General features: G+C 42.7%; 1 protein-coding gene across 4 annotated transcripts in view; it reads left to right on the forward strand.

Moving 5' to 3' along the window:
• The window catches only part of DPYD (dihydropyrimidine dehydrogenase), a 490,336-nt gene that overhangs the window by 262,668 nt on the left and 201,708 nt on the right, over positions 1-25,960 (forward strand). For all 4 annotated transcript variants that reach the window (XM_083510989.1, XM_083510988.1, XM_083510986.1 and 1 more), the window contains one exon: positions 9,404-9,619. In XM_083510989.1, the coding sequence (XP_083367115.1) occupies positions 9,404-9,619 (216 nt within the window). The remainder of the gene's footprint in view (positions 1-9,403; positions 9,620-25,960) is intronic.

Here is a 25,960-nt window from a genome sequence, read left to right on the forward strand (position 1 = left end):
TTCCTTTAACGGAATACCCAAAATTGAAGGCGTAGGCGATGGCCACACCTAGACCTTCAACACCACAACACATTATTCCAATGCCTAACCTACCCACCAATACCACGAAAGTTGTGACGATTGCTACGAGGTAGGCGAAAAAACCAAAAAGCCTAATGCCAAATGGAAAAATTCCTACCAGGCCCCCCGGACAACCAGGGCAACCAACCTAAGGTCCATAGCAAGGCCAAAAGAAAACTGAAACCCTGAGCTCTAAGGGAGTGGAGGGTGGATGACTCGCGACGGGACGACGAAAAGTGAGGCTGGAAGGCTGGCGCCACAGCAATTTAGGCTGCTAAACACGCCCCCTCACAGGCACCTGGTTGGGTGCCTGCCCGTGGGCGTGGGCGCCAGCCAGGTGAGTGGGAGTCAGGGGGCTAACGCCCCCTACTTGAGGTGGAGTCCGGCTCCCGACCACAACCACTCCCTTCTCTTGCAGGAGGAGAGTCTTTAATCTGCTGCAGCTAAAGCAAGTAGGGTTCAAATAAGGAAATGCAATGTGATGCTTCCTGTGAACTATGGAAGCACTTTCTTTGGGGACAGTTTCCCTGTTTCCCTGGCTCCATCAAGCCTTTGTCATAGACCAAATGGTGGTGCTGTGATTCGGAAATGGTTATTCAGGGTGGGAAAACTATTCCTTCCAGGGTTTCTTTACCCCCTTAACCTGAATACTCAGTGTTCCTAAATTCTCAAGAGAGAGAATTACATTTTATTTGAGCCAAATGGCAACCCAGCTAAATTGTGGCCTCTGGAATAGACCGGGACTTACCAGTCCTGCATAGTTAAAACTGTGGGATGGAGAGCACAGGGAGTCAGGAAAGAAGGAATCCCATTTATATTCAACGCTAGTACTGGATCTGAGGTTGCAGCAAGAAGCCAGCAGTGTTATTTTGTTAAAATGTTTAGGATGATACTGACTTGGTTATCACTCACAAGGTAATTTGCAGCATCTAGATCATGATCTTTAAATTTCTTCACTGGCTCCGGCTCCATGCATTTCTGTGGGAATTGCACTGAGTGCTTTGAGGCAAAATACTTACGCTGAATTAGACCCAATTGGCTGTATGTCAGTCTGCGGGTAAGATTTTTTTTTTGCAAGGGGAAAAAAATCTTTATAAGAGCTTCTGCAGTACTTCAACCCAGGGACTTTAAAGGAAAGGTTTTTTTGTTTTGTTTTTTAAGGGAGAGGGAAATAAGTGCTATAAATGCTGCCAGCTCTTTCCTGTTAACATAGGTACATTGTTATATAAATGGTGGAATTTGCCTCAAATTGTAGCTTTTGGAAGAAAGTCTCCGAATATTCCATGTTCTATAAAGTGAGATGCCAATAGATTTCTACTGAATCGCAGTCCAAATTATAGAAACATTTATTATTATTATTATTATTATTATTATTATTATTATTATTATTATTATTATTATTATTATTTAAGGGGGGCAGGGAGTAGTTAGGTGTTTGGTGTGTCATTTATTTTGCAGGTATTGGAAAAAAGGGACATCTTCCAGTCATTGCAATGTGGCAGTTATTGCAGTAGAGCATTTATCATGAAAAAGAGTGCAATGGCAGGCAGGTGCCCATGTGGATGTAGTTGCTGAGTTGTTAGTGCAGTGCAGCAACTCAGAGCCAGGAAGTAGTAAGATTCCAACATCACAAACCAGGGATTTTAGATCCAAGTATGTCATTCTCTAGGGACGCGGGTGGCGCTGTGGGTTAAACCACAGAGCCTAGGACTTGCCGATCAGAAGGTCGGTGGTTCAAATCCCTGCGACGGGGTAAGCTCCCGTTGTTCGGTCCCTGCTCCTGCCAACCTAGCAGTTTGAAAGCACGTCAAAGTGCAAGTAGATAAATAGGAACCGCTCCAGCGGGAAGGTAAACGGCATTTCCGTGCACTGCTCTGGTTCGCCAGAAGCGGCTTAGTCATGCTGGCCACATGACCTGGAAGCTGTACGCCAGCTCCCTCAGCCAATAAAGCAAGATGAGCACCGCAACCCCAGAGTCGGCCATGACTGGACCTAATGGTCAGGGGTCCCTTTACCTTTACTGTGTCATTCTCTATGCTGTGGTGACCAGCTTCCTGCAAGAAGGAGCTGTTGTTTTCCACCACTTCTGTACTTTCACTGGTGACAGTCAAAGGCTAATATTGCAACTAGGAACTCAAGAGCATTCATGGGGCCAAGAGGCTTCCTCTACCTGGCTGGTTCCTAAGTCCAAACAAACTTTTCATGGTCAAGTTCAGTCTCAGCTCTGATTCCCTCTCCATATATACAGTACCTGCTTGACTGCCTTGCTCCTTCTTCAGCTGGTGTCCACACCAAGAGCCCTGGCTGAAGTGTCTAGTACATCTCTCATCTTAATCACAAGCACAGTAAAGTGGTGCTCTGCAAGCCACTATTCTCTCCTTTTGGCGATCCCTTTGCTATAGTATTCTCTCCAATATGGAGATGATCTGTATTATCAGACCACCTTGTAACTTTGATGTGAATATTACCATGTCTGAGGGTTTTTGTAGCACTGATATCCATGATGGCATGGCTTTTGGGTGTTCATCTGTGTTGTGTTCATCTGATTGGCAGCACATCTTGCGGTTCTTCGTAGGTTTAAGCTCCCCTGCCTCCAGACACATGTATGTATACCAAGGCGCTACTAGTAAACTGTTGCTTAGCCCCAAATTCCAAGGGATTCCATTGAGAGCCATGGACTTTGTATGACCAGCGACTGCCCAATTGTCTGGAATTGTTGGGGGATTCTGGCATGCACATGCATTCACACACACACACACTGGTGCGGATGTGGAGCCCTCTCCAGCATGGATGTTCCTGGCATTTCAGAGGATGCCCATATGTGCATTGGAATAAGGACAAAATGGTGCTTATATTCTTTGCTAGCACAGAGAATAATAGACAACTGTGGGCTTATTCACACTGTACTTGGCAGTTGTTTCTATCGTGTATACGTACAGTTGTCCTAGAGAATGTCATAAAAACAAGACTTGCATGCACTGAAGAGCCATTTGGATATTGTTGCCTAGTACGTGTCCATCAGACATTCGTCCTCAGTTTATATACCATCCCAATGTACAGAGTGCCCATTCTAATGCCAGCGGGGTGTGCCAAAAGAACAGAGAAACACCAAGCAGTTCTCGAAAGAGTCTGTTCCTTTACTGACAGTATAATGCAGTTTTAGTTACGTACAGTTGTAGATACAGTCTCCTTACTGCATACAGACTATGCTCTGGCCAAGGACAGGGGCCAAGAGCAAACTTGCCTTAAACTCAGCAGCATTTGTATTGTAGATTGTGCTGAGTTGTTCTCACATGCTTGCTGACTCATTCTCACATGCTTAACCAGCTGCAGATGCAGGACAAAACACACCCAAATTAAACAGCACGCTGAAATTAATTAAACAGCACGCCAAGAAAGCACACCTTTCTTGTCCTTTTTCTCTGCATGTATAAGCTCTTCTACAGTACATTAACACGCCACCCTTCCTCTGGGGAGCTCAGAGTGCCCAGGAAATCTCCCATTCAGATTACAAGTCCTGACCTCAGCTTCAGTCATGGAACTGTTATCATTTGCCTTCAGAGCTTTTTCTAGGCATCTTCCCCATCACCCTTTATGATGCTCACAATGGCGAATGCCTCTGAGTAGCGGAATGTGAATCGGCCCTTTGATTTCTAAGTGCGTCGCTTTTTCTTCCACGTATGCCTTGTTGGGCACGGATCCGCACAATAAAACACACGTTTCCCCGGAATATAACTAAAGGCATTGGAGGAAATCTGACAATTCGTAGCTTGTCAATTGGAATTTTAGATCAAGCGGGCTTAATGTTAGAGTTGTTTCTGTTACCCTTTGCAGGTTTTGAGGGAGCTTATTCGACCTTACTATCTCACCATGAAGCTAATGGGAAAAGCCTTGCAGCAATCTTCACAGGAAAGTTTCCAAATGTCAAGTGTCATCTTTCCAGCTGCTAGATGAATGGGTAGCCACGAGGCATTTATTTGGGTGTGCGGTCTCAGTAAAATCTGGTTGCTGTGGCAGCAATTACTATAATTTGGCCATTGCTTTGGCAGTACTGGGACCACATGCAATTTTAGTTGTTGGATTTGGGGCATTATTTGGGGACAGTTGTAATTTAGAGGCAGGTCAAGGCATTCCTGGGTTGTTGCTTTATTTTCAGGGCTAGCATAGCGCTAAACTGCCTTTCTTATCTACATGAGGACATTCCTCTGTGTTGTTCTCACCGTTGTAGCCTCTCCATCTTGAAATTAAAAATATATTGGCGAAGCAGATTGGCATGCTCTTGAATACACGAGATGGCGACCCGTCCAGCCTGCCAATTTCACATTAGTTAATGATATGTCATTTGGGTAATTTCTCTATAGCGCAGTATAGAAGCTGTAGGCTATTACTGAAAACTGCTACCAACAATATGTGTGTAAGAAATTGCCCTCCAGATGTTGCTAGCTGGGGCTGATGGGAGTTGGAGTCCATCTCCCAACTGCAAGGCCGTAAGTTCTCCATCCGTGCAGTATAGCATCTCAGTAAAAGCTAAGACCAACGCTTTAGAAGGGACCAGCCATAAATACATACACATTTTGGCACTGATTTAAAGCTGTTCCTCGGGTGGCGCTGTGGGGAGAAATTCACTGTCATCAAGAGGAGCTAGACCTGTCTGTCAAATGGAAAGATTTCTTCCCCCTTTTCACCCCCTCTATTCTCAGGTTCTGGCCATTTCCCCACTAGGAATGGTTTTGTTACTTAGGACTCAGCTATACAGCTGCATAGAAAACATTTTAAATGTGTTGTATAGTGCAGAATACAAATGTGACACTAGATGGCGAGAGTGAGCTATGCCAAATTCAGTTTATTTTTCAAAACGTGTTTTTTAAAAAAAGTATTTTCACAGCGGGTTTTTTTATATGTGTGTAGAGTCCACCTTAGAAAAGAAAGGCAAAAGTTGTGTGTGGAATGTTTTTGAAAACTGGAGGCAGCAGAGCGACTCTGGAGCTTGAGACATTTTGTTATCAGCAGGATCCAACTTGGGGGTGTGAGATTATGACCCAGCATACCCCGATTCACCTGATTATTCAGGGTACAGGCAGAGATAATACACCTCCCTAATAACCAGCATTGTTTGCTCTTAACGGAAGCCTGAGGATACCTTTGATTCTATATGTAGAAACAGCACTTATGTTTCTATCTCTTCCCTTTTGTCCTCCTCCCTGGCTGTGACTTGACACTTCGTCACTTCCCCTCTTTTCCTCTTCCCTCCTTGTGTATTATGCAGCTTCTGGTGCCCTCACTTAGGCCCTGGTGTCTATGAACTAATTTCTTCTTGATCCCAGTTATTTCTGTTCACACTGTAGGCATCATCCCCATTTAGGTGAGCTGTGATAATATAAAGGTAAAGGGACCCCTGACCGTTAGGTCCAGTCGTGGCCGACTCTGGGGCTATAGCACTCATCTCGCTTTATTGGCCGAGGGAGCCGGTATACAGCTTACAGGTCACGTGGCCAGCATGACTAAGCCGCTTCTGGTGAACCAGAGCAGTGCGTGGAAATGCCGTTTACCTTCCTGCCAAAGCGGTACCTATTTATCTACTTGCACTTTGCCATGCTTTCGAGCTGCTAGGTTGGCAGGAGCAGGGATCGAGCAATGGGAGCTCACCCCATCGCGGGGATTTGAACCACCGACCTTCTGATCAGCAAGTCCTAGGTTCAGTGGTTTAGACCACAGCACCACCCGTGTCCCAGCTGTGATAATAAGGAACTGCATTTGCAATATCCCTTCTTTTCCTTCCCTTAGCATTATATCTCTTGTGGAGTTCACAAACAGGAAGTGAATAAATTAAGTCCTAGTTCCATTTCCCTCCTCTTCTGAGTTCCTTCTGCCTGTATTTTATCCCTGTTAAGATGAAAGGCACTTGGGCACTTAATAACAGAGGGGCCGGATTCATTGATGGTTCACAGAAGCTTCCATTCACTTCAGTATAGCTTTAAGAGCACTTCCTTGGTGTAATGCTGCATTAAAAAATCTTCTTTCTTTCTCAGTAAAAGAATAATATTTGAGCTTTTACATTTGGTTTGCCAGGAGTTTATCTTTTATGTAGCTTTGCCTCAATGCAACATTCAAACATTTCAGAGATAATTTGAGTACAAGTTATTTGGGAGGTGGGATGGGGGAAGAGAAATTGGTATTAATTCACATCCTTAAGTTTCCTTATTGTGTTTCTGTAAGGTGAATAAGTGCATCTCTTTAGAAAACGCTGTTGAGTCTCTTGAAGAATCCAGAGCCAGGGCATAATGTACTGCAGTGCGATACAATTTTAATTTGAATAGTGACTTTCATACAAAATGCATCCCTGACTGACTGTAAATAATGCAATTACAGAATTAAATAATAAATAATAGACGAGGGGAAGGCAGTGGAAATACAAGGGAGGAAGAATAGAAGTCTTATTTTTTGGGGGGGAGGGGTAAGATTGAAATGGAGAGCAGGTCAGTAAGGTGCGGAGATGTAGAGGAATTTTCTTACAAAAGCTGGAAGGTACTGATGAATTTAAAAAAGGATGCCGATGGAGTGTTTCATTTTTAGAGAGATGTAGGAGGCGAGTGCATTAACTCATCACACCATGTAGTGTCCTTGGGAGAACAATGAGCAAGATGTAGATAGGGGAGCAAGCAGGGACTAGCTGTCTTAAACTAGCTCTCCCAGGCATGTTAGCAGTGTCTCAAGGATAGTATTGTGAAGTAGTAGAATGGACTGTACCGTTTCAGACCGCAGGAGAAGGCTCTGGCTTTTTAATGTTCCATATGTTATGCAGAAAATTGGCCTAAGTGGGGACATCCTAAGGAAAAGCGGGACATTCTGGGATCAAATCAGAAACTAGGGCAGCTTCTGTAAATCTGGGAGTGTCCATGGAAAACAAAAGCACTTGGAGGGTCTGAGGTTTTCTTTACAGTTAAGAAGCAGGCAGATTTTGTTAGATAAATATTGTTTGCCTGCTTTTTCTACCTACTTGATGTGGAAGGCAAGAAACTGGTCTGGGGGAAAGCACAGTTTGCAAGCTATCTCGGAGATCTGTTGAAAAATTGAAATACGTTATTGTCACTTGTACGACTTGTATACAGTGAGATTACACGAGCACCCCCCTACTCAACTCTCTTAGTCTTAATTCCCCTCGTTTACTGACGCACGCCCACCAAACCCGAAAGTCAGTTGCCCTGTTGTTATCTTTTCATTCAGCAAACTAACAGCCCATGGATAGAAGCTGTTCTTTACCCTGTTGGTGCAACTAATCATGCTTCTATATCTTCTGCCCGAGGGCAGGAGATCAAGAAAGTGTCGGCCAGGGTATGAATCATCCCTGAGAATTTTCCTCACTCTCCTGAGGCAACGTTCTTCTGCAATGTCGTCCAGTGGATTCATGGGACATCCCATAATATCTTGTGCTGTATTCACCACCCTCTGTAGTCACTTCCTATCAGTTTATGTCAAACCAGCGTACCACACCATGATGCAGTATGAAAGGACACTTTCTATTGTGGACTGGTAGAAGGAGATCATCAAATGTTGATTGACATCATTCTTTCACAATACTCTGAGGAGATGCTCAGACTTAATGCCAAGCTATGGTTTGTTGTCGCTTGCACAGTGCATGCTTACATACCTCCTCACCCCCTCCCACACCCACTACGTGTGTGAGGAGCATATAAGAGGTTTGTCACAGCTTGTTAACAAATCAGCTTCTTCATCAATCAGGAAAAGATGAGGAGGACAGCAGTGAGCTTAAGGCCCGTCGTTCTACGGAATCAGTGTCTCCAACCTCTTAAAGTGGCAGACAAGTTCAGGCTTGGACTCTCATCGTAGTTAATGACTACAGACCCTCCAAGTGTCCAAATTTTCCAGGGAGAGGCCCGGATTTACAGAAGCCATCCCAGTTTCTGATTTGATCCCCAAATGTCCCACTTTTCCTTAGGACATCCCTATTTTTATCAGAGAAATAGCAGAGGGTATGGTAAGACGTCCCTATTTTCACCAGAGAAATGGTGGAAGGTATGAAGTTAGATAACCCCCAAACTAAGGAGAGAAGTAACTACACAGCCTTTAGAAGACATCTGAGGGCAGCCCTGTATACGTTTTGAATGTTTAATGTTTTAATTATGTTTTTTATATATGTTGGAAGCCGCACAGAGTGGCTGGGGGCAACCAATTCAGATGTGTGGGGTATAAATTATTATTATTATTATTGACATCCCTATTTTCATTGGAGAAATATTGGAGGGTAGGTGACCGAACTTGTTGGGATCTTACATTTCATTGTTTTCATAACTTGACTGGATTGTCTGCAGTGTATTTATTGACATTATGAACACATAAATATGTGAGTGATTCCCTTCATTCTGATTAAGGAAAGTTGTCAAGTGGCAGGCACTGTGTCTCAGCGAGAATTTCCGTTCAGTTCACATTTAAAGGTGAACCCACACTTTCTAAAACAATACACAAAGTAAAGCCCAGCCATCATTTGGATTTTGCGTGTCTCTGAATGTAGCAGTGCAGTTCTCTGGCAAAGTAACATGTACAAAAATGCTTATGCTGGGATAAATTTTTCATAAAAGCGTGTATATGTGTAAAAAAATAACATACGGAAGTGTGTTATATTAAAGAACATTGTATGTATATATTAAGCAAAACTGTGTTGCAAAAATATGTATATGAGTGAAAATTGACAGTTTTATCTTTCACTACTCTCAGCTAGACAACTCTCTCTCATAGGGTTACTCTGAGACTAATGTAAGAGCACCCCCACATTGCACTAACTTTAGTTTCTCGGAAGATGGGGTGGTGAAATGGAGGTGAAATAACATTGGCTCCCAGTACGTTTCCGAGCACAATTCAAAGTGTTGGTGCTGACCTTTAAAGCCCTAAATGGCCTTGGCCCGGTATACCTGAAGGAGCATCTCCACCCCCATCGTTTTTCCTGGACACTGAGGTCCAGCTCCAAGGGCCTCCTGGCAGTTCCCTCACTGTGAAATATGAGGTTACAGGGAACCAGACAGAGGGCCTTCTTGGTAGTGGCGCCCGCCCTTTGGAACGCCCTCCCATCAGATGTCAAGGAAATAAACAACTATCTGACTTTTAGAAGACATCCTAAGGCAGCCCTGTTTAGGGAAGTTTAGGGGAGCTTTTATTTTGTTTTTAATGTTCTGTTGGGAGCCTCCCAGAGTGGTTGGGGAAACCCAGCCAGATGGGCATGATATAAATAATAAATGATGGTGATGGTGGTGGTGGTGGTGGTGGTGGTGGTGATGACGATGATGATGAATAAGCTAACTTCTGTGCTGTCATTGTTTTCTTTCCACAGTCTTTATACGGTATTGCTGTTCCTACTGTACCCCAGCTTCCTCTTTTCTACACGCCTGTGGATTCAGTAGACATCAGCATAGAAGTTGCTGGACTCCGGTTCCCAAACCCCTTTGGCCTCGCCAGTGCAACTCCCACCACAAGTTCGCCAATGATTCGCAGAGCTTTCGAAGCCGGATGGGGATTTGCACTGACCAAAACCTTTTCTCTGGACAAGGTAATGAAAGCTGGTTCCCAATCCACCCTAACCACCACATTTGAAATAATTTTGCGATGCCGTGTGTCATTTGTGTGTTGCTGGTTGGTGGCCGCCGTCTCCAACAGAAACCATGGGGAGAGGGAGTGATATCAAACAAATCAGAGAACAGGAGAGATTGGACAGTTTTTCCTTTGTTTGGCTTTTGCTGATTGGCTGCAGCAGTTTCAGGCAGAAAGCATGGCAGGCAAAAGCATGGATGAGAAAGGTTCCCATAGGAAATAATGGAAATCATCAGCTCATTATGCGAACGCTTGTCTAACGAACAATGTCCTAGGAGTGCATGGTGGGACTTGCATGTACAAATATTCCAGAAATGGTATGTTTCTTTGTGTCGCACTAGAATCCCCAAAAGCAGCCCCAGGGATGCAATTTATATGATAGGTTCAGGTGCCAAGAACACTGAGGAGTTCATTATTCCGTATTTCTAAATAGTAGTTCTACTATACCATTCGGTATAGTATAGAACGAAAGTTATCCATATATATTTTTGAATGGACTGGCCTCTGGTGGCCAAATTAAGCAAGTAGGGGGTTGTTGGACTAAGCTATATTTTCACTCCAAACTATATATATATATATAACATCCTCCACTTGTCTGGAAGCCACTTAGATTGTTTTGAATGAGAGATATTTTGATACTTTTAAAACTGTTACCCACATGTCATCTGATTGACCAGCTCAGCTGCAAGCTGGAAATTAAAAACAGTAGATTTTGACATCTATATTGAATGTCTGAAAAGTATGAGGTTCCCCCCTCCCATTTTGTCTCTTGAGATTTTCAAATTTCAGAAATTTAATTTCAAATTTGTGGCATAATTTGAATGATCTGTAATTGACTTCTCTCTCTTTATTCCATGCAAGTGGAATGTGAATTGAACCTTCACAAACAAATGGCTCTGGTATTGTAGTTTTTTCTATGAAAGGCTGTGATTGAAAGGTGAACACACTGTTGTCAGTAGTTCGCAGTCATAGGGTCATTCCTTGGACTTGCTGTGCCATTGAACTCTGAGAAACGTGCAATTTTCTTTTAAAAACACTCTCATTAAAAACCATCTTAAGAATCCATTTTAACATTCATTCCTCCCAATATACTCATGTTTGCATACAATTTTGTACAATATATCTATTGTTGGTTCTCATACTGCTTCGTATAGTTTTGAGAAGCACAAATTAAGGAGAGTCACATTCAGATGTTAATGAAACTGAATTTCTGCTCCAGTCCTATGTCAAATTGTTCCCTTCTAACAGGCGCTACCAAACTCATCCACAACACAGTTCTGCTTTCGTTTTTAGTTGTCTCTTGTCTGTCCTTCTCTGGTAGCCTAAAAGCAATCATGTTTCTAGAGAGGGTTGAGTTGTAGGAGGAGGAGATAAGGTGGTGCCCTTTGAAATCAAAATGCACTTTCCTTCTGTTCCCTTCACCTTCAAAACATAGGGTTGCTTTTTCGCTTTCTTTCAATGCTCAGTCAGGTCAAAGTCTGTGTCTACAGGTCAGAGCTGCATATGTGTCTAACCAAGGATGGAGTCACCCAGAAGGCTGTGTTATAATTGTTGTCTAGCCAAAATTAATTCTGGATCACTGAAGCAGCCACTTCCTTTAATTAAGGTGCTGTAATAGCCGCCGCTGTTACTGTGTCTCCTGCTTTACAGCACATTTGCAAAGCCACTGACCTACCGACTGTACTTGTGAACCATCATGTGCCCCAAATCCAGCTCTGGTTTTCTCCAGTCTCCCCATCGTTGTCTCCATGGCTTCTGCTGACACCTCTTTGCCTCGTGTCATGCAGACTCAGCCCTGCCACTCACAGACGGTTCTATTACACATTTGCTTTTCCTCTCCTTCCCCAAGACTTTCTTATTGGTAAGCTGCAGAAAATCACATTAACGGGACTTAGAAGGCGTGTTTCTGTACAACAAGTAAAAATTAGCTAATGCATTTCCATGTGATGGTTCTGAAATATAGGACGTAGATTAAACAAGGTCCTTCTGTTACCCTGTGTTGTACACACAGAAACCGAAACCTGCTATTTGTGTTGTGGAGAAAAGTCTTCCCTGGGTGTTGTCTCTCCCCCCTCCCCCAACTCCACACCTACACTTACTGTTATAATGAAGGGTATTTGCATTCCTCCACACTATACAGTCACAATAACAGAACTCAGGGGACTGAATCGGTTCTCATTAATTCTCAGGGACACAAAAACTTGGGTCAGGAGGAGTTTGAGATTGTGGTGTCCCTGGCTTATTTTCACCCATGGAAATGGCTACAGTGGGGGAAAATATATAGCATTGCCTCTTCGGTTAATGGTACACTGAAAGCAAAAGCCAAGTAGTACCCGGAAAGGAAATGGTTTGCTACACTTTATATATTTCATGAGTCTTGAATTCAGTCTTGTTCATGTTTTAATGGAAACCTAGCTTTATTTTCAACTCCTGAACCAATAAGCAAACCGAAACAACTTCTGCAAATATTGCTGTGCAATTCACCAACCGCAAAATGTGTACAAAATTCATGCATCAGGAAAGGTGTGTGTGTGAAACTGGCATGCAAAAATGTGTTGTACTGGGCAAATTTGCTTGCAAAAAATGCATATTTGACAAAACTGCATACAAGAATGTGTATATTTAGAGAAATGACACTAAAATGCTGATTAATTTTCATGAGGGCATTTTTTTAAAAAAAGGCAAGCAGAAATGAAATGTGTTGTGTTGAAATTGGGACTGGAAAAATGAGAAACCAAGACCGATTGTTTCACCTTTCCCTAGTCTCAGATATGCTATTCTTCTCACAGCACACACATCATACACACCAAGGCTGGATCTAGACACATCGGAGAAGTGTTTCAATTTAAAGCATTGTAAATTTAAACAGGGAAAACAGGCAGAGAAAAATGAGGCTCTACATCACCATCTGGTGGCACACTGTTATATCACATATACAACACATAAAGGTAAAGGTAAAGGGACCCCTGACCATTAGGTCCAGTCATGACTGACTTTGGGGTTGTGGCGCTCATCTCACTTTATTGGCTGAGGGAGCCGGCGTACAGCTTCCAGGTCAAGGGGCCAGCATGACTAAACCGCTTCTGGCGAAACCAGAGCAGCATATGGAAACGCCGTTTACCTTCCCTCCAGAGCAGTACCTATTTATCTACTTGCACTTTGATGTGCTTTCGAACTGCTAAGTTGGCAGGAGCAGGGACCAAGCAATGGGAGCTTACCCCGTCGCGGGGATCCGAACCGCTGACCTTCTGATCGGCAAGTCCTAGCTCTGTGGTTTAACTTACAGCGCCACCAGCATCCCTTCCATACAACACATATAAATCACTTTTTCTTTACCAGTATAGCCGAGTCCAAAATCCATGAAGATGACTGGCAGATCTAACAAAGGGGTACTTGATGTTTACGTGAGGTTGTCATTTGAGATGAAGGGGGAAGGAAACTGCAGTGTATATGTGTTTTCCACCTGGCCTAGACCCAGAAACCCATCTCCACCTTTATTTCCTTGCCATAGAATTAATAGTCAGCATTCATATGTCTGAAATACTTTTTTTAATGGCCATGCAATGATACCATGTTGCATATTAAAGGGAGAAGAGATTGGGAGATTAGATAAAATAGAGTAGACCTTGACTGTACCAATTTAATACAGTTTGTCCTACAAAACCATTTCATTTAGCTCCATGTCTGTGGAATTGCCTGGGAAAAAAACGTAAAATCCCTTTAGTCCATATCTAATTGGAACTGGAAAAAGGATACATTGCAGACTATGGTTAATATTTCAGTACTGCGTGCACCACCAGTTGAAATGGAATTCCTATTAAATTAACATCTAAGAATGAATATAAGCTTCCTGGAAGTGTGTATATTCTTGATGTGTGTGAATTTTTTTTTTAAGTTGGCATGAGAGAGATTCAATGTTAGCTAATTATCTAAAACTGAGTGCTTGTTGTCATTCGCATGTGTTTGCAACCTGAGGATTTTTTCCCTGAATTGCATATTGCCTTTTCTGTTCCTTTGACCTCACTCCTCTTACCACCACGCACACATGTCATGAACTAGCAGGACAACAGGGAGGAGGAAGAAGATCCTGGCGAGGGGTGCAGTCACAACTAGGACCCACCGGGGCAAACCGATGATGGGAAAAGAGAGGTTGGGGTTGTGGAAAGTACACACGGGATGACAGAGGACGGCGAGGGGATGGGGGTCAGTTTACATGGACCAGAAGAGTAGGATCCATCACCAGAGTCAGAGGGGCTCCTGTCTCCTTGATCAAGGCAGATTCTGAGGCATAGGGAGCAAGAGGAGGTAGGGTCAGAGAGGCTGAGGCAAGCAAGGCCCCACAGCCCAGTTTACTACCTGGCCAGGTGGGACTCATTAGCTCTGGGAGGAGGTGTGTGATTCCTCAGCTGTATTAGGCTCAGGACAGGTGAGGGCCACCTGCCTCATCAAGCCCAGGTGCTACAATCAAGACTCAAGAGGAAAAAATGGGAGCAGAGCTGTGGTGCTGTGTCTGCTCAACTGCCCATGCTGATGGATCTTGTCTTGGGTGCTCCAGGAAGTCTATGGGACTGTGCTTTGGATTTGACTCTGATCTGTGTTTCTTGACTGTTGGATTTTGGACTTGGTTTACATGGATTGACACTGGACTGTATTTTCTGACCATTGGACTTTGGACTCTGGACGTGGCTTGTGTGGATTGACCCTAGATTGTGTTTCCTGACTGCTGAGCTTTGGACTTGTCCTACTGTATAGGCCAGTGAGACTTTCCGCCAGGTAGGCCGAGGGTTCAGGACAACAAACATCACATCGTGTATGTATATACGCCTTCCAATTTAGGGTTACATTTCCTGCAACTGCTGAAGTGGGCTCTGGTCCATGAAAGCTTATGCCATACTGAATTTGTTAGTCTTTAAGGTGTAGTCTTAAGAAGCTCCCAGTTTCAGTCCTTGGCCTCTCAAGTTAAAACAATATCCAGTAAGCCCTCGTCTGCACTATACATGCCACTTTAAGTAGCCATGTCTCCTCCCCAAGGAATCCTGGGAAATGTAGTTTTAGGGAACTGAGAGTTCTTAGGAGAGTCCTGTTCCCCTCACAGTGTGGCAGTTCTCAGAGTGGTTTAACAATCAATCCTCCTTCCCAGGGAACTTGTAGCCCCATGAGAGGGATTGGGGTCTTCTAAGAACTCTGAGCACCCTTAATAAACTGTAGCTCCCAGTTTGAAGTGGTACTATGCTGCTTTAAATGTATAGTGCAGATAGGTCTGAGATACCTATTAAAGACCTCTACCTGAAACCTTAGAAAGCTTCTGATAGTTTGGGTAGAAAACACAGGAACGAGATTATCAATCAGTTGTCTTAATTCACTATAGGTTATCTCTCTTCCTGCCTCTATCTGATTTCATGCTGTATTTCCTTCTGGAAAGGACCCCCAAAGTAGCTTGCATAAAATAATTAAAAACTATTGCATTAGGACTGTTTCTACCCATTGCAAGTTGCAAATAGTGTTGCCCTGGGGACAGCATAATCGCTTTTTCCAAATACAAGTTCTTATTAGATTGCAGTGGCTGCTCCCAGCACTGTTCATCCTACTTCACTCTATGGACTGCTGGCAATTGGGTGCCCCTTGTCTGGCCCTGCTTTTCTTACTTCCTTTCCATGAGGACTGCAGATTTCTCCACTGTCCACCAAGGACAGAGTTGGAATTACAATTTCAGAGCAAAAATGGAACAAGGTTTGCAACTCCAGAAGGTTGTATGTGCAAGGCCCCATCTCCACTATAAATGCAAAGCAGTGTTTTAACTGTTTAAACAGTTGTGGCCAAAGAATCCTGGGAATGGTAGTTTAAGGGTGTTAAGCGTTGCTAGGAGACACCTATTCCTTTCATATAGCTACAATTTTCAGAGTGGTTTCACAATCGACCCCTGTTCCTAAGGAGCTATATGAAGGGAATAGGGGTCTCCAGGGCTTTTTTTGTGGCAGTTACTGCTGATGCAGAATGCCTTCACCTTTTTATTTTTTATTTTGCTTCCTGTAGCAGCCATTTTGTGCTAGCACCCACAACACCCTTATCACTAAGAGTACCAGCACCTCATATTTTACCACAGCGAGCACCTTTAACAAATGACTGTTTCCATAATTCTTCTGGGGAAGCTATGGCTATTTCAAATGGTATAACACTGTTTTAAAGTTATAGGGAAGGTGGGACCTAAAACTTTGGTTGCATGACATACAATACAATATTTGACCTCCCCTGGTATTTAATGCCAGGTAGGCTTAATCAGAAGGGATGCAGGTGGCACTGTGGGTTAAACCACAGAGCCTAGGACTTGCCGATCAGAAGGTCAGCGGTTCGAATCCCTGCAACGGGGTGAGCCCCCGTTGCTTCGTCCCTGCTCCTGCCAACCTACCAGTTCAAAAGCACGTCAAAGTACAATTGGATAAATAGGTACCACTCCAGTGGGAAGGTAAATGGCGTTTCCGTGTGCTGCTCTGGTTCTCCACAAGTGGCTTAGTCATGCTGGCCACATGACCTCCCGGAAGCTGTATGCCGGCTCCCTCGGCCAATAAAGCGAGATGAGCGCCGCAACCCCAGAGTCGGTCATGACTAGACCTAATGGTCAGGGGTCCCTTTACCTTTACTAGGCTTAATCAGATGTTTCCTATTGTCAGGTTTTTAATGCTGGAAATATGTGACTCTCCACGCTCCCCTTCTGTAAATGAGGATGCCAAACTGCATGGAATGATTGGGGACAAAAATTAGATGAAGTTTTGTAAATGGCACATTATAAGTTGGGTTGAAATACTTTGATTATATCATTCAGCATAATTGGGGGGGTGCAAACCTAACATTTTAAGATCTCTGATAATACATTCATTGATTTCTGTTAAATGTGTTTAGGCTCGATTTCGCGAGGGGGTGGAGAACTTCAGTCTAGGAATGTTTATTAAAATGTCTTGATGTGGCAGAAAGAGACAAAATAACTGATGCAATTCGTAGGAGAACCAGACCTCAACAGATAATCAATGTCGCTGATAAATGGTTTTGTTTTATTTCTTATTGGAATCTACATCGCAGACATATGAGTCTTGACCGAAATTTATATTTCAATTTTTTCACTTGTCTTTTTCAAAACTCTATTTGTCTGCTAAAGTTAATAAAAAGTGTGTGTAGGAGAACTTTTATAGATTTTAAAAATTCTAGATTTAGAGTTGTAGCTGCCTCACTGTGTACAGTTGGCATAGAGGAGCAAGAATAAAACACAGCAGGCATGGCTGAAATATTTGCTTTGATTTTAGCTGTTTCCTTGGTTGTTAAAAATGTAATTCTGATTAATCAGAGACATCTGTCTTTACTCTGCCGGTGACATGCATTGATTTGTGATGCTGTCGCTTTCAATAACGTGGAAGCTGTTGCCTTTATTAAGGCTCACCAGCAGAAATAAACATGTGGAGCCACTTCATCTGAAATCTCTAGTATTTTTTTTTAAGTGGCTGATTAATGTTAAACCATAGTTTAGTGTTACAAGGAAGTGTTTCTCAGGAGGTCTTGCTACACATCTACACCATACATTTAAAGCACATTCATATCCCTTTAAGAATTTTGACTTACTCCAAAAACCCCCGAGACCTGTAGTTCACCCCTCCATAGAACTACCATTCCAAACACCTTTAACAAACTACAGATCCCAGGATTCTCTGAGGGAAGTTGCATGCTTTAAATATATGGTGTGGGTGTATCTTGCAGAATCCCAACCCTTCTTCTGTGTGGCACGAAGGAGCAGTTCAGAAGTTTTCACTTACAATTTTATAGTCTCGGCATGTTTAGCCTGGAAAAGAGGAGACTGTGAGCCTCCTGCAAATATACCAAGGACAGTCCCATGGAAGAAGGAGCAAGCTTATTTTCTCCTGCTCTGGAGGGTAGGACCAAAACCTTGGAGGTTTTTAAGCAGATGTTGGATTGTCATCTGTCATGGATGCTTTATAGTTGAGAATCCTGCCTTGCAGGGAGTTAGACTAAATGGCCCTTGGGGTCACTTCCAAATCTGTAATTCTATGACTACAGTTTTTTGTGTTGCCTCAATCTAAACAGACTGTTTAATGCTCGTAATGAATTGTTGAAACAAGGCAGCATTTAAATGTAGCTTCTGAAGTTGCCTTATTTCAGTTTGTTGTTGTTGTTATTTAGTCAGTTAGTCGTGTCTGACTCTTCATGACCCCATGGACTAGAGCACACCAGGCACTCCTGTCTTCCACTGCCTCCCGCAGTTTGCTCAAACTCATGCTGGTAGCTTCAAGAACACTATTCAACCATCTCGTCCTCTGTCGTCCCCTTCTCCTTGTGCCCTCCATCTTTCCCAACATTAGGGTCTTTTCCAGGGAGTCTTCTCTTCTCATGAGGAGGCCAAAGTATGGGAGTCTCAGCTTCACGATCTGTCCTTCCAGTGAGCACTCAGGGCTGATTTCCTTACAAATGGATAGGTTTGATCTTCTTGCAGTCCATGGGACTCTCAAGAGTCTCCTCCAGCACCATAATTCAAAAGCATTAATTCTTCGGCGATCAGCCTTCTTTATGGTCCAGCTCTCACTTCCATACATCACTACTGGGAAAACCATAGCTTTAACTATACGGACCTTTGTCCGTATTTCGGTTTACGGGAGTCAAATGTCCAATTACACATTTGGTTTAGTGTGCAGCCTACAGCACCTTTGCGTTTTTCCTTACCCCAAAGTAAGTGAAGCAGTGATCTGGGACTACTGTACAAGGGAACACTCAATCCTCAAACCCTGCCTTGCTCCACCCCTGGGCAACAGTTAGCAATAGCAAAAATGCTTCTATTAGCATAAATCAGTGAATTGCCAAACTTGGCCCTCCAGGTGCTTTGGGACTACAATTCCCATCATCCCTGACTGCTGGCCCTGTTAGCTAGGGATGATGGGATTTGTAGTCCCAAAGCAGCTGGAGGGAGGGCCAAGTTTCGCCATCACTGGCATGCATAGAGTTAAAAACAGACACTTATTGGTAACAGCTGTGTATGTGTGAGTTTTCCGGCATGCTGTGGTCCCAATCCAGGCCTCTCATGCTTTTTGTTGAGCAATATTAAAATTACAAGTGTAATGCTAGGCTGCCTATTAGTTGTAATTTGTAGTTAGAGTATAAAATTAGCCACAGTTTATGGCTCATACAACACACAAAACTGTGGTTAATTAGAGGTGGACTCTTCAAATATATTCCTGGCAGCGCTGGAGGAGAAATGAGGAGGGAATGTGTGTGCCTGGGACTGACTGAAACTTGGTTTTTTTTTGGTGGAGGGGGGTTTAAACCTAAACCATGGTTTAGTGTTGCACCCGAACATCACCTCTGCCTGCTACAATATTTACCAACGGTTTCAAAAAGAGATTTATGATTAGATTCAGATTAAATCTGAAGAAAGATGCAACAATTTGGAAGAAAAAAAAACCCAACCTATTACAGTGTGAATGTGTGCACACACTGAACATGATTCACAGCAACTTGTAACGAGGAAGATGGCATAGTGGTAACTGCAGACGTTGCTTGCCAATTAGAGCCGTTGCCGGTATGAATTTACTAATTGTGCAATGAAATGGCATTCCTCCATAACATTAGACATTCTAATTCATACTGCAACCGGTGGTGTTTCCATAGGGACGGATATGGGAGGCCCATGCCTCTCTTCATAATTATAAGTGCCTGCACTGAAGCACAATGACTTGCATTGTCCTCACTTATGTCAGTATTTTTTGTTGAATTGAACTCACAGCATAAAAAAACATATTTTCTTTCTCTGATATCGCAGCCCAGTAATTTGCAATATCCTAGTTACAATTTCGAGTTGCAAGTCTGCCTGCCCCCCCCTCCGAAAATGACTTTAAATGATATTAAAATGCAGAACTCTTGGTGCTTTTAACATAACAAAGTTTGTTCTATGGGAGTTTTGTTGGAATATGAAATATTAATATTTCACAATTCAGTTGTGATGATGAAGTGCAATTTGCTTCGCTTGCATGTGATAAAATAAGTATATGCTTGCCAAGGGAGTTGCATGAGAATTAGAGACTTAGCATGAACATCTGCTTGAAATTTTATTATCCTGTCCTACTGACAGTGTTTCCCTTGTTATTCTTCTAGACTGACAGCCGAATATTGCAATGATATTTTTATTTTAACTTTTTTATTTTTATTTGCTTGCATGAAATATATTTAGGTGAACTTTGTTTCCCTTAAAAAAAAAAGGAAGACAGAATTTAGAACCTGCTTTTGATTTCCATATATACTCTTGACATTTGTAGATGCCAGATTGAAGTGTGTAGTGTGCTGCAGCCAAGACGCACCATTGACTTGCAGTGAAATGCCAGCTGATATCTCAGTAAACAGAAATATTTGATGCTTTATTGTGTAGACCATATGAAAGCTACGTAGGCTTTCTTTGGAGAGACAAATGATCAGATTGTTAATGTCAAATAAAAAAAAAAGACAACGATGACGACAACTGTTTGCCTTTCCAATAAATAACATCAAAGACTATTTTTTATTAACACTGATCCTAAGCAGAGAATGGGGAAAGGAAACAGCAAGCATTTTGCAAGATTTCTTAGCACACTGAGCTTTTCGCCCTGTGACTTGAATTATTTATTGTTTTACAAATAAATGCTCTACTTCCCCCCTCAATTTGAGAGGTGGATATAAACTGAGAGAATTGCAATGAGGGGTAACATAGGAGGTGGTGTCTCACCTGCCCACCCTACAAAAGCTTAATGTTGTTGAATAAAACTGCCCCTGGGTTTTTGTTTGTTTTTGTTTTATAATGCTGATTAATTCTATCTTGTTTTGCAAATTCTTCACACTGTGTATCAATGAGTTTCAGACCATCTATTCTTGAGTGCTTGCATCCACGTAATTTTGGACTCTGTCAGGGAGAAGGGTTTGAGGATTTCAGCCTTCTGCATTTACTGCTTTTGAAAGAGGAATTCAGCATTCGAAACGGAGCTATGTTTATTGCATATTTGTCCATACGTTTGAAGCAGTTGCTATTTCAGTATTTTCAAGTGCCCTTATAAACTGTTGCTGCTCCCTGTTACATTTGTATCCTACTCTTCTTCCGACGAACTCGGGGTTGACGTGGTTATATCTCCCACTCCGACACTTTATTTTATCCTCGCAACAACCCTATGAGTCAAGCTAGCTAGAATGAGGGAGGGAGAGAAAGTTGGATTCCATATACAACATACATTCATGGTTGAGTTCAGGTCTTCCTTGTCAAAGTTCACCACCACTGGTATCCACAAGACTGGGGTGGGTGGGTGACATTTAGATCCTTTAACCCAAAAGTTTCCCACGTAACAGAGAACAGGCTGAAGCAGAATATTTCTCTACAATGTGTGTGTGATATAGAGAAAGAGAGATGAGAGATCGTTCGCACTGTTTTTAGGCTTTCCTGCTGCTATAATTAGTGGTTGGACTTTACTGAAGTTCTGTGAAGTTTTATTACCTAATCTTATGGCATTTGCCCGTATTTTTCCAAACTAACTATACATATCTATTAAATGCAAAATGGGAAACTTAATTGTAAAAAAGGGTTACAGCAATCCAATAAAGCTTTGAGAGATCGCATAAATTCATTTACAATACAGTTTTATTGAGCATATACTTTTTAAAGCAAAGGTAGGAAGCATCTCTTGTCATCTAAGTTCAGGACTGCAACAAAAATAAATATATGTTGCTTTAACTGATATATTTATGCCATCATTATTGGATTCCGGTTCTCCCCCACCCTCACGCATACACTACAAGCCAACTATGCTGACCCATCTAAGTAGAAATGAAATTGACCAGAACAGGTTCAAAGTTAGCTGTAGAATAGGTCCAAATTAGTATAGGGGGAGATAAATAAAAGGTATTAAAGTAACAGTTCCTCAGAGTAGGCCCATTGAAATAAATGGCTTTGATTAATGTAGGTTTATTAATTCCAATATGCCTACTCTGTGTAAAAGTTAGTTGAATACAACTCAATATATCTTAGAAGAGCAATTATATGTCTCAATATGGTGAGTTTGGTGAGCCTGCAATAAAATGACAAGAGGATAACATTCTAGGCTTCTAAGAACACTTTTGCAAAGCTTCTGGTAGCGGATTAATATTTGCTGTTCTAAGCAATTTCCCTCATTAATCTCCATTCCAGATTTACAACAACCTGTATTTCACCAATATTGTGTGGAAACGCAAACACATCCAGTTGTCAGCAAAGGAAGGTTTGCGGCTTGCAAATGTAACTATATTTGAGTTGATGGGAGAGAAATGTGCAAATCACATATCCGTAAAAGTAGCTACCCACAAAGTATGTTTAATATCCCAGAGAAAAGGTTTTGACAACTCCAGCCGTCTCTTCCATTGTACAGTAGGAGGGGTTGCAACTCTGTTGCTTCATTATTACTCAGGCTGTTTGTAAGTGATCTCTGTTTGTGAACAACTCCTTTCATGGACTATTTGTCTATTATGTATTACGTATCATTTGGATAGGCTGGTATTTATTTGAGCGAGTTTCAAATACAGCATTTTCTATTAAAAATGGGTTAAGATTTTTCATTTACTGTATCCATCTGTGCTGTATCATGATTCTGTATTGCCATTCATTTGGATAAGCTGATATTTATTTGAGCAGGTTTCGGATATAGGATTTTGAATAAAACACAAAAAGTTGGGCTAAGAATGAATCTTTAAAAGTATGCCATCAGGTTTTCTCAGTGATGAACAAAAGTCTAGAAATATTTTAGTGATCTCCCCCCGCCCCACCACACAATTTCATTTAGTCCTTGCTCCCTTTCCACTCCCTAAAAACATTCTAAAATACAGAATCGTTTATGGGAGAGAAACATTAAGCAAAATTGCATGAAAATGTACTTCCATAATTTTCTGAGGCAGCTTTTGTCTCAAAAAAAGACATATGAAACTACATTTCTTTAAAAAACGTGTATTTTGAAAGGAGTTTGAAATGTGACAGAAAATGAAACGCACAATTAAATACACGTTTCCACGCGTATTTGTTTAAGTGGCAGATTAATGTAGGAATGGTATGAATGAGCATATGTGGAAGTATTGCAGACCAGACCAGAGTGATTCTTTCAATCATAATGAAAATATGCTTAGACATATCTATAACCATCACACATACTTTGCATGTAGAAGGTGCCTGGCAAGTGAGCTTGGAAAGACTCCTGTATGAAACCCATGATGGTGAAGGCCAGTCAGTGTAGACCATAGGTGCTAGGGTTGTGGGGCACCTGTGTGCCGGGCTCTCAGGGGTGCCAGGCTGAGACTCCAGAGCCCGAGAGTTCAGTCCGGGGAAGAGCCCGCCCATCGGTCAGAGTGCTGCAGCGGGCTCTTCTGCTGTGGGCAGGACTGTGCCACGAGTTTGGGATCGACTGAGCCAGTGAGACACTGAGATGGCTGGCCGACTCGGCCCTCCTGCATGCCTGGTACTGGGCAACCTGGGGGAGGGGGCGCCAGGCGGATCTTTGCACCCCGGTGCCACATATGCCTAAGACAGCCCTGGGGATGGCCCACCCATGTGGTGAGATGAGGTGACCACCTAAGGTAGAAGGGTCTTCAGGGGCAGCATATCCCAATGTCAATCTCCCCCCCCCCCCACCTGCCCCTTCTTCCTGATATGGATCTTCATTTATCTCTTCTTCCCTGGTGGGGAGTGTTGCTATATTACCAAAATAACCTTGAAACGAGCCTTGAAGCACGCCCTTGAGGCACACCTAAAACATCTGCATAACAACAAGAATTCTCCCCAGCAACAGGTGTCTTCAACAGGGCATGTCTGGAGAGATACAGTTGAGTGTGAGGTAGGTAGTGTCGGTCAGTGTGGCTGCCAGAATATGTGAAAGTCTGTGAGCCTGTCTGTCTGACCGGATGCCTGAAGGAAGCAGAGATCTGTTCCGTTTCTTATACAGTCAAACCTCAGTTGACGAACATAATCCGTTCCGGAAGCCTATTCACCTTCCGAAATATTCAGCAACCAAAGCGCGGCTTCCAAATGGCTGCAAGAGCTTCCTGCACTCAAGCGGAAGCCACTTCAGATATTCAGCTTCTGAAAAATGTTCAAAAACCATAGCATTTACTTCCGGGTTTTCAGCGTTCAGGAGCCAGAACGTTCCAAAACGGAGCTGTTCAGGAACCAAGGTTTGATTATATGTAGACCAGTAGTGTTATTCAACTGGCAATGTAAATAATGAGGACTTTAGAGAAGAATTGGGTGGGTGAAGTGGTTAATTCATGGGAATTCACCAAGAGAGGGCTGGACTGCTGCTGCTGGTAGTGTGACGATGCAGGAAGACTTTCTGAGTAACTCTGTCGAGACAAACAAAAGAAACCCCAGTACTTGGCACTCACACGCTAATAGGGAGGGGTGTCACAATTTTGGCATTTGCCTCAGGTGCCAAAATGCTTTGGGCCTGGCTGGCCTTCCAGATATTGTTGTTGACCCACGATCCCCACCATTCATGGCCATTAACCACACTGCCTCAGACAGAAGAAATACAGCAATATCCTGAGGGTGTCACATCAACTACCACTATTATTATTTATTAATTTATATGCAGCTTATATGCCAAACTGTCTGAGACCAATAGCAGATGGGCCAATGGACTGACTTGGTATAAGGCAGATTTTTGATTTTTTATTTTTTGCTCCTGTTATTTATTCTGGTTGTGGGGTGAGGAGGGGGAATTGATTTCCTAGTTCAGGATATTGATTTGTCTTCAGCTTGCTTCCCTGCCTCCTTGAGCTGGGGTACAGAATGAGCACCCATGATCTAAGCAGATCAGATGTTCAGCCGCTTCATTCAGCAGCTGCTCAAATAGCACCAAACAATTTAGGCCGGCCAGAAAAAAGTTCAATATGCCGACAGACCACACATTGATTTACACACACACACCCCGTTTGCCGTGTTATATCATTCCTTGCTCTTTGCCCAGAATTGTGTAGTACAGGGATTAGAGAGTGCTAGAGACATAGTGGTGGTTGTGTATTGGAATGTGCAGAGTAGAGAAGGCTGTCACAGCAGTCAATAAGATCTGAGAGGTGTTGACTAATTGCCTGCTAATTACACAGTAAATTGTCTAATTAAGCTGATGGTTAATTAGGGTGCGCTTGCACAGCAGTCTTGTGGAATTTTTGTCTGATGTCTAGGAAGCAGCTTGTATAATTGGCAAACTGGTAAAGACTGGCAGGAAACATGACTGGAGAGCACACTGCCAGTAGATGACAGAATAAGGAGGCATTGGAAATAAGTCTTGTCATGCGAACACTGGTGGAATTGTTAGGGTGCCATGGTTCTGTGCATTCCAGGGGCAGGGGAATGTAGCTGCTGGGATCTTGGAAAAAATTAAGGCTTAAGCTTCCATTGTTTGTGGCATATATTTTTTAATCCTTGTTTTTGAAAAATAATGGAGAACTGGTGTAAGGCTTTGACTTGAAAAGATAAATAAAAATAAAACCAGGATTTTGTCATGCTTTAGAGTGACTGAGAATCAGGTCCCAGGATAGGACTGTGTAGACCAGGGTTTCCCAAACTTGGGTCTCCAGCTGTTTTTGGACTACAACTCCCATCATCCCTAGCTAGCAAGACCAGTAGTCAGGGGTGATGGGAATTGTAGTCCAAAAACAGCAGGAGACCCGAATTTGGGAAACCCTTCTTTTGAATATCTTGTGTTGGGTCAACCAGGGTAGTGATCAGGTTTAGTCAGCGCCCCTGACTGCATCTCTTGACCTTTCTCCTACCTGCATAAAAGAATTGCTTCTATACATTATCTTTGGTTTTTAAATTTATTTTAAGTATTTTGATGCTGCCCTTGAAATATATCCCCCGGGTGGTTTATGAAAAGAATAAAGCAATTGAATTTAAGTACAAATAATATCGTAAGCTAGAATTGTGTCTGAAAAGCTTGGGGAGATAAAATAAAATAAATAAAAAGGTTTTGCCTGGCACTGAAAGGATAATAAGGTATGTAAATTTCTCTGGTGCACCACCACTAAGAAGGCCCACTCTGGTTGAGCTGTGTGTGTGTGTGTGTGTGTGTGTGTGTGTGTGTGTGAGAGAGAGAGAGAGAGAGAGAGAGATTAAAACTAAGCATGAGTGGCAGGAGGGTGGAGCTAAACCCTCATCCTCTGCACTTTCTCCCCAAACGATGAGGTTTCTGATATTCCTACAATATCTACCTTCTCTTTCAAAACCAGGCAGGCAGGCACCTCATTCCTAACCCACATGTTGGTTTTCATG

This window comes from Podarcis liolepis, assembly GCF_965112155.1.
Source record: "Podarcis liolepis genome assembly, chromosome: 6".
Classification (NCBI taxonomy): Eukaryota; Metazoa; Chordata; class Lepidosauria; order Squamata; family Lacertidae; genus Podarcis; species Podarcis liolepis.